We start from the raw sequence: 14,721 nt of genomic DNA, 5'->3' as shown, positions 1-14,721 counted from the left end.
TGTTTGAACTTGTTTATGTATTTAATCATTTCTTTTAACTCAATTTTTGCTTCCTTTTATATATATGTATATAAGAATATACCATATAAGGGAAAGAATTCTAAAATTTCTTTTCTATTACCATTAAGCGTATAGTATTTTTGTTCAGTGAGCCCTCTCTGTAAGAGAAGACCTAACTTCGTTATTGGAGTCAGCACTTTCCTCACTGGGTGTAATAAAGACGAGTTCTCGAATTTTGCCCAGAATTGACTCCTTTTTTTTTTCTTTTTCATTTTATTGGAATATCGAGTGACAGCCTAACTAAAGCTATATTATAGTTTTAAATTTGAAGTTTTTTAATTAATTGTCTTAAATTGTGTCCTTAATTTCAGCTTTAACTATCTTTTTTTTTTTGTATTTATTTATTTACCTGTGCTATAGCCAAGAGACATTCATATATAGTTGGGCTAGTAATTTAAATATACTAAGTGTGTGCTATAAAAAATAAAAGAAAAAAATAGAAAAATCTTAGTGTAAAAAAGGAAAAAAAACATTGAAAATACTACAAAAAAACAAAAATATTCAAAATACAACTAACAAAAATATAATTATGAAAATTTCTGTAGGTAAAAATCATGAAACTCATAAAATAGAAAGAAATTCAAATAATATACAGCTATTTATGGTCTTTAGTTTAACATGTCAAAGTGTGTTAAATGGAGAAACATTTCTATTTTTTTTAGCTTGTTAATATGATATACCATTTACCATATTCAAGAGGGACGTGACGGTCGTGCGGGTTTGGGCGCAGGTCCCAGTGCTCTTGATTCGGAACGGTGTGGGTTCGATTCCAATCTGGAGCAATTAACATTCATTTCTCGGCGGTTCCGAAGAATGAATCTTGACACTTCCACCTTGGTTAGTACGCGGCGGTAACTCCGGTAGCCGTCAGGGGTTGGCAAAAAGGACCACAAGGCCCACTTTCTGGACTTGCTCCCCCCTCCCACCAAATACCAGTACCGTGGTCAAGAGGTTGTTAATAGGTCTGCTAAATGGAGAATGACGTCATGCTGACCAGCTGAGCTCCACCCTATTTTGTCTGTATCGTTTTAATAGGTTAGTTGCTCGCAGTATGGTTTATGGTTTGTGTCCTTTTTTTTTTTTAAGACTCTAATAAAGCAAAGGTTAAAAATAATAATTGGAATGTTTTGTAACGTAACATTACGATATAAGTTGCCCAGATAATCCGCTAGGACCTCCTCTACATTTGAAAAATAACATGGACTTTAAGATGGGCTGCTCACATTCCTATACTAATAACATTTAGCATGTTAAATCTTTTTAAAATTAACATAATCCCTATACATTACATTTAGCTGAGATTTCTTTCAAATTTACTTTTCTTTTAAATATTATTTCCTATTTCATTTTTTAAAATTAAATTTTCTCTACATCTAATATGTTAATATTTTATGATTGAATGCTTGCAGCCAAATAATACAAAAATGAGCCTATTCGACAGTTAGCTGAATAGTTCACTTCTCTTAGGGGTATCATAAAAATTAATAAATACATAAATAACTCCACATAATTTAAATAAAGTCTGTTTTTTTTTTTCATTTTATTGGAATAATGAATGGAAATCTCGCTGAAGCTTGTTATTTGTTAGTTGTCAAAACAAATACATTTCTATAAGCTGGCCTGCATTAATTCTTTAATTTTTTTTTACTTTAGCCAATAAAACAACCATTCGATGAGTTTTTTTATAGCATCAAACATCCTTAAGTTATCATAAATATGATAGGAATGATGGGTTATCCAACAGGTTATAACCTATTGTACCCAGAGTGAAAAAGTCGATTAAATTATTCCTAATGTTTACCAAGAAATTAAAGTCAACCTATCCAGGCCGTATTGGAATCGGCTTCATTTCTGACATGAGAATAGTAATTTAGTAGATCAACACCCTCGTCAATCCACTGTCTCATTATATGATTTGAACAAGCGATATTTGACTTTAGAAAATAACCAATCCTAAGTATCTATTGAAGTGTATAATGTGAGAAAGAAATCCTAGATCTTTGAAATGAAGAGGTTAATTATTGAAATAATTGAATCCTGAATGGAAGCTCTAACTTAAAATTAGAACTTCGATTTCCTAACTTCAATACGGTCTCATTTTATCTCTATGAAGTTCCCCCAACTTTCTTCAAAGGTTTCTTTTAATTGAATTTTTCTTTGTTCCGATTAAATAATTAAAAATAATTTTTTATAAGCGTGATCCTGACAGATGACTATTAGAAAGAGAAATCGAAAAATCATATTTTAAAAAAGATTATATTTATAAAACTTGGAATAAATTGTTTGAATTATTCTTCTGATTTTATACTTGTCTAATTGATTATAAAAATATAAATGTAAAAAAATAATAATGAAATTTATGACAAAAAAATTTAAATATTATATCATAGATGATGAAAGTATAACACCTTATAAAATAAAAATAAATATTTTTTCTTTCACTTGCTAATATATTGAATATATAGTAATAGAAAGTATAGAGGTCGTAAAAAAATTTGATTTAAATTTTTAACAAAAATAAATCATATATTAATTCTGTTTATTAGAAAAAAACAGTTCTCATTGTTATCAATAATTAATAATAGATAAATTCAAAATATTAAATTATTTTATTAAAAATTAAATGAGAAAAACAAGGAAAATTACAAAAATCCTATTAGAAGACAGGAACGAAATTTATATCCGTTATTTTCAACTAGATAAACCCCAAAATAGGAATTTTTATAGCAACAGGAATATGAAAAAAAATTTCATAATTTTCGCCTTGGTATTTTTTTAAAATTATAAATATAGTGATTACTTCAACACGAGCTCAACAGTGTATCTAAGTATGAAAGTGTCATCTAACTATGTTTAGGGAATTCATAAATTTTATTAAATCATAAATACATATATTGAAGTGTTAACAGTTGACTGTAGATGGATATAAGGATAATCATCATCGGGGATGCTGTCAGCAAAGCTACACAAATATAATTAACTAAATATAAATACTAAATATAAATAAATACCACTAAAATATAAACAAAACTTATTTAGCTGTGCCGACAGTTCGACCTGAATATCAGGGCTGAATGAAAAAAAAAAAAAAAAATAAGATAACAACCGTAATGCAAAAAAAAACATAGAAATAAAAAGAAAATAATATTAAACGAACTTGGAACGTGATACGGCTGGATAACTCTACTATAACGAAACCCTCTAGGGCTAACTACCCTAGTTGCACTTCGTTGGATAACCCGACTCAAAAGTAATTTTTAACAATATCATAAAAGGAGCTATTAATAAATACAGACCCAGACTTCAAGAAGAAAACAGTAGAAACCAAATACTGACCAATAAAAGTCACAAACAAATTTAAGTACCTGGGTGAGACTATATGTAACAACTATTCGGAAAAAGAAAGTATGAAGGAAAGGTATGAAGGAAAGAATAACCAAACTAGAGAAACTAATTTTATTACCAGTAACGTATGCAACAAGAAAAACTTTTCTACAAAAGCGAAAATACGATACTACAACACAGTCGTTAAACCGGTAATACTAAACGGGACGGAAACCACATGTCTCCCCAGTCTGGAAGAACTACTGAGAATAGAACAAAGAATTCTAAGAAGAATCTACGCCTCCAAAAAGACACGAGAAGGATACAGACTAGAACCCAACAAAGAAATCTACAAAGGTACAAAGGGCCTATAAACAGAAGTAGGGATCAGGAGAAATATCACGGACATTGGTAAGAATGGCCCCAGAAAGACTAAACAAGAAAATATTCCAAAAAAAATCCGAGGATACAAGAGGTCAGGAGAATACATCAGGCAAATGAAGAAAGAAGTGAAAAGACTAAGAATAACGGACTAAGACTGTCTGGACAGCTCCTACTTGAAAATTTACATAACAGTAAATTAAGCTGATAGTAGTTTATTGATGCTAACAGAGGATAAAATATAATATTCTAGAGGTATGATTAATACAAAATAAATTATTTAAAAAAAATATACATATCTAATTTAATCTATTTTAATAAATATAGTTTTTATTAACGTCATGAGCGTACCCGGAGGAGGGAGACAGGAGGAGGCATCCCCCTAGGGACTGAAAAAACTAAGAATTTAATAAAACATCTTCGTATTGCCCCACATTATCTTTTAATAATACCCCACTTATTCCTGTTGAACAGATCCGTTACTTAGGACTACATCTGGACAAACGACTGACATGGAATCCTCATACGTGACTGAAAAGACAGGAAACTGCTCGTTGATTCGACTATTGCAACATTTACTAGACAAACGGTCCATACTTCTAATCCATTACAAAAACTGATCTACATGACTATTGTAAGGCCTATCTGGACATACGAAGTTGAGCTATGGGGCTTCACTAAACCATCTAATTCCTCTAGAATCCAATGCTTGCAGTCCAAAATCCTTTGTAAATGCTCCTTACTTTGTTACAAATCAAACCATCCATCAGGACCTCAATGTCCCCTATGTTGCCGATTTGGCCAGAACCAGATACCAATCCTTCCATAATAAACTTCCCAACCACCCAAACCAACTCGTTTCTAACCTTCTCCTTCACTACCTAAAAATCCTCCTAGGCGTCTGAAAAGAAGATGGCCTCGAGATCTTCTCCTTTAGAAATGTTTTTGGAGTTCTAATGGGTAGATTCTCCACATGTTTGTATCATGTCATAATATCACTTACAGCAAATTTACTTGATGTATACAGTTGTAAATAACAATAAATAAATTATTAAAAAAAATAAATAATTAATTTTTTCCCCCTTTCTGAGTTATTTCTGTAATACGGGGGGAGGGGAGGAGTTATCTAGAGGTAACCAATGACCAATAACCAAACGGAGGTTCTAACTATGGATGGGGTCATGCTTTCATTACGTGGGACCGCAATGAAACGACACTCCAGGCCAGGTTCCCATGTGGTAAAGACCTGCTCCTCAACGACATGAGCAATGGACGGCCCTAAACATCACAACCTGATTGACTAAGGCTTGCCCCTCCCTAGTGTAGTTCATGGGTACACTCTTGATTATCATAATCCAAAATTGGTGTGAAATAACTTATTTTTCTCTCGATTCTTGGACTATTTCAACCTAAAATTTCATTTTTATAATTCTTTCGCTTAGTCTAATATGTTAAAGAGTTTCGTACTAAGTTCCATCGCTGAAGGAAGTATATTTCAGAGACATTAGGCCGAGGCATAAATTACATCCAGGATATGTAGGGGTTAGGGACTGATGAAAAGTAAAAGTTGGTTAGGGTGGCAGATCCTTCATTACCACTGCCAACATCAATTAAGCCCTGCCAGGCAGCTCCACTTATCAAGCAGGTCCCTCGTGGGAATGCCCAGCTTCTCTTCTCCTCTGGTAGTTAATGAATTGGTATATCTATTTACCAAACACCATTTACCAAATATACAATCATATTGGTAAATAATACGATTTGGTTGTATGGTTTCGTATATTAAATTAGACATGTTAAAATGTTATATTTATACATAATATTTATATATTTACAAATACTTGAGACTGGTGTTTATTATTGAAATAAATTAATTGGTATTCAGGTTAAGTCTCAACACTATTGTTTCTTTTACAGTCCAACGTTTCGGCCAATTCCTCAAGGACAATCTAAAAATTAACATATTTTGTTATACATTCATTTTTAACATCATTATTAATAATTTAGCATACATTAAATATAAATTTACATCTCACATTCAAAAATATTTTAAAAATTTTTACAGGCTATTTTTCCCAGGTCATTTATATCAGTCAAAACCCATTATGAACCAATAAATTAAAAATGAATCATTGAGAATAGGTCATACTCTCCTCACGCACTCTCACCTGATCAGAAAACTGCCACCTCCAACGTGCAAATATTGTCAGTCCATTCTTACGATTAGACATATTTTCGAAGAGTGTACTCACTATTTGCCAACAATAAACAGGATAGGACTGACCCCAAATTTATCCGAAGCTCTCGCAGATGAGGAAGCTAAAATTACACGAGTATTTGAATTTTTAAAAGCACATCGCCTTCTTTATATATTATAACTCCTCTTAGATTTTTGTTTTTTATTTATTTATTTTTTTAAAAATTATTTTTCAATTTTTTTTTATTTTTCTATTTTTTATTTATTTATTTATTTTATTATTTTATTTTTTTTTTACTTTTATCATCCCATAGGCGTTGATGACCAGAGGGTTTTACGCCTTTAAGCAACAATCAACAACAACAACAAAAATGAATCATATTAATTTATTAATAAACTTGTCTAAGCTAATATGTCTAGTTACTTATTATAAGCATTACAATTCAAGACTCTGATACTAACAGGACGACCAGAAACATGGGAGACCCACATGAACAGACTTAGTCTAGACTGAGGAAAAATAACTAAATTATTTCGGACTCAACAAAACTGGTTAGTCCCTTCGCCATCGTACTAACAAAAAATACTACACTTATCCAGAAGATTCATTTTCTTCAGGCCCATGTTGAAATGCCTTACCAATGCAGTCAAATAGGCTACCCTCAACCCATTTTTCCCATGACGATATCAACCCTATGCACCCATGTGGCTTAGAAAGAAAAAGAAAATAAATTTTTCTTGTTTTTTTTTTAAATTATTTATTTTCTTAATTTAAAATGTAATAATTCTTATTGTACCCATTTAATTATATTGTAAGTGTAAGGTCTTTGAATGTTAATCTTCGTAGGATTAGTATTTTTCATGAAATTCGACAAGATGAATTCACAAAATGTTGATTTCTAGCTGTTTGGACAAAGATTTTGATATATGAAAAAAATATCTCTCAGGATGTGTTAGACTTGCAGATGTCTGCTAGCACTCAAAATAAACGTAATTTAATTTTTCTATAAAGTAATTTATGACACGTATTTTCGTAGATTGGGTGGGAGTTTTTATGACACTCGTATATAAATATGAATTTTGTTCAAATAATATCAATACATTTTAGCAAATATAATTAAAACTACTACGCCTGATAAGATAAATGTTATAATTTATTCTTCCAGTATATTAAACTAATTTTAATTTGGGTGTTAATAGAAATTTGTACTTGAATGGTTTTTGAGATATAGATTTCTCAACATAAATTCATAAACTACTGATTTTTTCATGAAATTTTGTTGTTTAACAAGCTATATCTCGAGAACTATAAAACGTAAATAGCACTATTAGGTCTAATAATTTAGCAAATTTACTCTACTTTAATTGATGTTCTCTTACGTTTTCTAGTGTTGCTGGTAATTTTAAATATTTAGAGCTCCGAATGAAAAATTAATTTTTTTAACGTTCTCCATTTTGTATCCCCCCAACTAATAATTGGCAAACTCATCAATTTTGACTAGTAATTATAGTTTTCATTAAAGCAATCAAACATTGGGGTCAAATAACTGTATTTTTCCCCTTTTGGGCTCTTGTACTACCAGGCTTAGATATAGGATTTTAGGCTTAGAATTTATCTTAATTTAAAAAAAAAAATGCGCAGTTCATGCTTACACAATCGCTTAATAATTAGTTTATAATAAACTTTACTTTCCCTATCTGTGCTTAGTAGCGATTAGAATACTAAGAAATGGATAAACGAGTAAAGAAATGAGGTAAGAAGCAATCTGATGCCCTCCAACCTGTTACTCTGCCGTAATCTATTGCCTTCCTTAGGAGCTACCGGCACGCAACCTAGTAAGAAATCTAGTTTCTTCAAAAGCTCAAATTTTATAATAAATATCTTTGGAATTAATCTCTAAAATTATACCTCCGATAATGCTTTAAACGGAATTAATATTGGTAGAATAACGATTAGATTTAAAACAGACTAACTGCAAGATGTTAAATTAAAAAGATTGATATAATTATAACTAGTGATTGAAATAATATGTTGTTAGATATTATTTTCTGAAACTATGAATTAAGGTTCTCAAAAACAAGTAAAGTAAATCCTTCTCTTAGAAAGTATTTCCGTTTACGCTTAGTGTAGAAGATAATCACTTCTAAAGATTTATATTTTTATGAATTATTTGTGTTATAATTGGCGTTCGATCACTTAAGATGATCACTTTGAACAATAATAAGAATGATAAGGTTTACATTTCAAATTAATAAATTTGGAACACTTTTAATATGTTTATTATTACCTAAGTAATTCATAACTTATTATTTTAAATATTGTTTAGGTGTGAATGTCGTCTATTCAAACCGATAGTGGATACTTTCATAGAGAATTTTTATCTTGTTTTAAATCACCCTGTATAGATAGTATGCATGAATACTTAGAACTCTAATATTTATTTCTTTTAATTGTAGCCTGTTTTTATTATTAGTTGTATTATTGGACTATTCTGTAATATAAACTATTAACTAGATAGATAATTTGGCTTACTCAATGACATTTCAACTGGATTGGCTTTGTAAATTCAGTACTTAATATATCTACATAAACTGGCAGAAATAACAGAGAAGATAGATAAAGTATTATATGCTAGGGTGGAGAATTACTTTAGTACAGCTATGAATTGCACAACAATAAAAAATATAATATTGAGGAAAAAAATATTATTCATGATATGTTAAATGCTAAAAATTTTAACATGCTAAATTATAAAAGTAAAGGATCATGAGCAGCCTAATTTTAAGTCCGTATTATTTGTTAAATGCATAGATTCTCCTAACGGATTTCATGAGCAACTTGTTTTGTAACATTTGTTTCTAGTTATTCCAAAATTAATTTAATCCATTATCATCCGTTATAAAACTCTAAAAATAAAATTACCACATGTTAAATGTTATATATTTTTAACATGCTAAAATAAGTATTTCTCCATTTAACAAAACATTTTGAATTTATCACACATTAACATGTTAAACTAAACATAATAAATACCCTTATCATCTATAATTGACAGTTTTTTTTTTAATTTTATATTTTTCCTAAAGAAATTTTATAGATTCTATTTTATATTATTTATATTTTGAATAGCATTATCCTTGTAACCTTATAATTATTGGAAGAGTAGAAAATCTCCAACAGCTTCGTTACATTATCTCTCCATCTCACTTGTTACTTATTTCCTCTCTTATTTTTTCCATTACCTTATTATTATTTTATTGGAGTTTTAAAAACCCAACTCGAATTTTGAGCAACTAACCTATTAAAACAACAGACAAAATGGCGTGGAGCTTAGCTGGTCTGTTGCGTTACGTCATTCTCCATCAGATTTGTCAGACTCTCAACCATGTTTAGATCTTTAGTATTTTAACATGATAACAGAAGGAAGTATTTTTTTCATTTGACATGTTAAACTATAATTCATACCTCTAAAATTAAGGATGTACAGCTTTACAAATTCTCTCTCATATTTTCATTCTTTATTGTTATTCACATTATACTTGAATGTAAAAAATGTTATTTATTGTTATATATTAGATCTTCTAGTGCTTTATGAGTGACTCAGTTCCGAAGCAGAATAATTCAGTTTATGAAATTCTTGAAAGCTCATTAATAATGAACATTGGCTTTACCTTTGTAAGCACCCAGTTCGATATCGCCTTTGTTGCATCAACAATTATAACTAGTTAAGTCTTTGTATAGAAGTTTGATATAGGATTAATTTAATAAATTAATTTTGTTACAGAATTAATATTCTAGTGTAATAAACTTTGAAATTAAATGTATCCAGTTAAACTTTACATCTTCCTGTTCCCGGTACGTTACATTGCCGGATTGATTGCATATGGTTCTATTTTGAGCTTCTGTTTAGCAGACACTCTGTAACCGAGGCGAGTATATATTAAACTCCAGTATTTACTTCATTTGATTACTCTGTAACGGACAGCTGGCAGGATATAGGGCTCGGTTTTCAAGAACTAATACCATCGTGTTTACTTTTTTCTTTATTACGTTTTTCTCAGTAGTTGGCCTTTAGTTTTGTAAATAATAATTATTTTACATGGAGATTTATGTATTAAAAAGGAGAATGTTTCAACCATTTTTTTTTTAAAACATGTATTTCATCATCACGTCTGTTTATACGATTACGAAATCATTTTGAATACATTCATCCTTAAATTTGATGATGCAGGAAATAAATTGTCGATAAAATGCTAAAATTTAACTCTATAATTTCAAAATCCAACAAAAGAAGCTTCAAAAATCACCTATTATTTTTGATAAAATATTTCCTTAATTTTCATTATTTTTTTTTTGAAATTTATGTTTGTAAATACATAGTGATGTATGGCTGATTGATTTTTTTTAGTAATAAATTATCATAATCATTATAATATATAATCTTTCTTATTGTGTACAACTAAAGCTAAAGACTAGGGTTGGAATCCGGCTGTGAGAGATAATTATTAACTGTATTATACTCTGCTACTCTAACCATGAGTATACATGGGTTTGGGAAACCTCCGAGGTCCACACAGCGTCATAAAATGGACACCTTTAATAAGGGAAAACCTTGCGGTTGAGCGTGTTCATATTAATTTCAAATATCTAGATTATACATTTTTAAATATATGTAGGATATATTTTTGGTATTTCTACTTTGTTTTTCTAAAAAAAATTGATTTTTTCTTTCACCTTCCTTTTAATGTTCCATATGTAACTGATCTAGCCCGAACCAGATATCAATTCTTTAATTATAAACTCCCTAGCCATAAAAACCCACTAGTTTCTAACCTTGCTTCTTCTTTTATTTCTGACAGTCCTCCGAGGCGCCGGAAAAGAACATGGCCTCGAGACCTAGTGTAGAAATATGATGACAAATGGGTAGTTTCTCTAAATGGATCCGAGATCAAATTTACTTGATATAGTTTTATGTAAATACTGTTTTAAATAGCAATAAAAAAATAAAAACTTTAGTGGACACTTCTCTCTGCCCACACAATACCCCTCGAAAGTGTCCGTTATAGTGAATTTTCCTTAATATTTCTGAAGTTAGTGAAAATATTATAGCTGCAATATTTTATAAACAAATCATTTATTCTTGAATATTTTCTTTCAGTAGATCGTCAATAGTATTAAAATTGACTAAGACTACTGGTTTGGTTCATTAGAAATTTCAAAATTTATTTATGAATTGGCGAACGTAAAATTCAACATAAAGGTTGTTAGGGAGGTAAAATAATGTTCCTTTTAATGTTCCATATGTAACTGATCTAGCCCGAACCAGATATCAATCCTTCAATTATAAACTTCCTAACCATCAAAACCCTCTAGTTTCTAAGTTTGCTTTTTCTTCTATTCCTGACAGTCCTCCGAGGCGCCGGAAAAGAACATGGCCTCGTGACCTAGTGTAGAAATATGATGACAAATGGGTAGTTTCTCTGCATGGCTGTATCACTCCATTTTGATCCAAGATCAAATTTACTTGATATAGTTTTATGTAAATACTGTTTTAAATAGCAATAAAAAAATAAAAACTTTAGTGGACACTTCTCTCTGCCAACACAATACACCTCGAAAGTGTCCGTTATAGTGAATTTTCCTTAATATTTCTCAAGTTAGGTGAAAATATTATAGCTGCCATATTTTATAAACAAATCATTTATTCTTGAATATTTTCTTTTAGAAGATCGTCAATAGTTAAGATTGACTGACTATTGGTTCGGTTCAGTAGAAATTTCAAAATTTATTTATGTATTGGCGAAGGTAAAATTCAACATAAAGCTTGCTAGGGAGGCAAAATAAATCGCAATTTATCTTACTCCTTTGTTAACATTTCTTCAAACTTTGTAAATTTTTAATTGTTTAAATTTTCAATAGTTGCTAAACAAAGGGCAGTTTGCACGAAGTTTTATTTTCCTATAGAAATATCGTTTATCGAATATTTTATAAAAGCCTTCTAATATGTCATGCAGAATGAATAGGTTTTAGGATTTATGTAATAGTAAATCCTTAAAATTATGATTTAAATTTGGGACATTCGCCATCATTTTCACAACGTTATGCAATGCTCGAAGCTTTGTAGGCATATTAATGCTAAAATGAAAGATTCTTTCAAGCAAGTCATTTAGCAACATATACAAAGTTAGAAATTAACCGGTCAACAATAATTTCAATTAGATAAATTATTTATTGAAAAATATATAACTTGACTGAATTATTTTAAATTTTTTTTGTATCTACATACATAATTAATATAACCTTAAAATACGTTATTATATTCATTATTTTACTATATTACACGTAACAACGCAGGGAAGGTATGTAACGCAGTGCAGATACGTGGTTCAGTTTACAGCACAAAGATTTACTGTTCATAGTGATTGCTGTTATTGAGTTTGTTTGTTCGGCGGGAAGTTCAATATTGGGCCAGTAGATGGATTCCTATTGGTTGATTTACGAAATAAGTGTTTAATTTTAATTAGGTGCTATTATTTCTCTAAAAATAATTAAAAATTGACGGTAACAAAAATTATTAAATTACTTGAATCAATTGCAATTATCATTTACAAATTTTCATTCATACTAAATTTGGTATTTTATAAATATGGTTATATTATGTCATTAATTTTCGTTCCAAAATGGCGGTCGATTGGATGTTTTCTTATTTTGGCTATTCACGAAGAGGAAAACCCTGTTTTTATTTATTTGCTTTGCCTCCCATTGCAGTCCTTCACTGCCTAATAATGGTTGGGGGCCAAGTTTTTATTTTGTGGGACCACCACTACATGAAATAAGTCATTCGAACAGGCGTCACCAGCAGATATCAGAACAGTAAGACTGCGCCTAACCATCTGGGCTTAGGACGGCTCTAAGTTTACACACTTAGAATTAGGGGGGAAATGGGTTTCCAATTTGCATAACAAGTATTGTTGAATCCAAGTTTTCATCAGTTATTTAGTTTCTTTAGTAATTTTTCACAATCTTTTCAGACAAATTAATAAAATAAAATAAAAATCTTTTAAAATAATATTTAAACGTAAATACAAACTTTTTCAACACTTTTCAATACAGGATCTTCCATACATTAAAGGTGATTTCGCGTGACTTTTGTACATTTTAAATAGCAGTTTGCATCTTCCTATGTCATATATTATAGGGCAGAATGACGCCAAGAATATCTAGTTTTGTTGATAAGGTTTTGAAACCTTCAATATATGAAGCCATAAAAGGTAGTAAATCAATAGAAAGAGTAGCAGTAAACAAGAGGAATCGTAGAAACTATCCCAGACCCCCATGATTTTCCTCGGCTAGAGTAACTTTTATATTTCTGTTCATTTGTTATTTCAGCATTTAAACTATCCATTCTTTCAAATTAAAACCAGAAACAACTGATATTATTTTTACAACAATTCTGAGACCATCGCTGATGTATGGCTGTGACGTCTGGGGGAGGGGGAGGTGGCATCCTTTACGAAAAGGAAAAAATTACAATCTTTTCAAAATAATGGCATAAGAATCGCACTGGATGCAACTATCCAATTGCATCGGGAATTACGAATGGAGTCAATAGATGATTACATAAAAAAACGGTTCATAAAGTTCCACTCCCATTTACCGACAGTTAAAGGAGCAGTGACCTACAACTTGGGAAACCCTACCTCAATTCGAAGACTTAAGCCCTGACTGCTGTAGGACATTATGTTATAAATTCTATTATTCACACTACTTCTGTTTTATTTATTTATTTTTTTCTCTTCGTCTTTTTTTTTTCAAATTAAGTTATATTAATGATTACCCTTGTTGCAGGTGGTGATGGAGGAAGGGGATCTGATAGTGGGAATAGCACTTGTTACTGGTACCCTCGCTCTACTCTTCGCTTCCATCCTGGCTGTGTTCTTCTGCTGCAGGCGGCGTAAGTCGGGCTCCTCTGACTTGGAGTCCGAACCGCCGGCCAAACCAACACCGACCAGGTCCAATGGCTTCCTCTCTCTCAAGACACCGCTCATATCCACCAAGGCGTTGGGGTAAGTACCTTACATACAATCTATATTATTAGGTGTAGTAGATCAATTATAAATCTGTACTTCGAAGGTGAAGGATTATGTTTTTTTTTGTCTACAAAAAGCAGTTTCAACAGATGTTTCCCTCCGAATAAAAGTATACTAAGTGTTTTGTAAAAGCGTGTGACTCATCTCACAATTGGCCCAGGATCTATTTATTTATGAACAGTTCTGTACATTGGAGACTTAGAACACTGTATTAGATTTCTTTGAGAGAATAGACCAAGGTGATAGTGTCACAATTCATTTTCCAGGACCGCCGAAAATAAACATTAACTGCCCCAAGACCTAAGTGCTAACTTCTACAGCCGTCAAGACCCTACAGAGAATAGGTATTAGGCTCTGAATAAAAGTCCACTTAATGATTTTTAAAACATGCGACTCGTTTTGTACTGTGGGTGTACCATTGATATCTAAAAATTAAAACGTTCAGGAGTTCAGTTTAGAGAACTTTGTAGAGAAGTACTTTTTTTCAAAAACGGTTGTGCAAGGAGGTGATTTGTTCATGATCACGATCAGCCGATTTTGACGCTGTCAGGTTTTCCCTAGTTACCCACTTTATGACTGGATGTGCCACAGAAAAGCTCCCGAACTCACAGAGTTGTCTCACATTTGTAGTATCAGAATAAATAATTATTCGACAGCTAGATTTCAACCGG

The 14,721-nt window shown here is 31.0% G+C and overlaps 1 protein-coding gene across 1 annotated transcript in view; it reads left to right on the top strand.

The window, feature by feature from the left end:
• LOC136796677 (uncharacterized) overlaps positions 1-14,030 on the top strand; it is a 220,423-nt gene extending 206,393 nt beyond the window's left edge. The window contains exon 4 of the mRNA XM_067051024.1: positions 13,809-14,030. Within this exon, the coding sequence (XP_066907125.1) occupies positions 13,809-14,030 (222 nt within the window). The remainder of the gene's footprint in view (positions 1-13,808) is intronic.
• Positions 14,031-14,721: the final 691 nt, after the last annotated feature.

This window comes from Halyomorpha halys, unplaced genomic scaffold (genome assembly GCF_000696795.3).
Source record: "Halyomorpha halys isolate HHAL.00 unplaced genomic scaffold, Hhal_1.1 Scaffold947.1, whole genome shotgun sequence".
Classification (NCBI taxonomy): Eukaryota; Metazoa; Arthropoda; class Insecta; order Hemiptera; family Pentatomidae; genus Halyomorpha; species Halyomorpha halys.
Note: the sequence above shows the minus strand (reverse complement) of the source record. Positions and strands in the feature narration are given on the sequence as shown.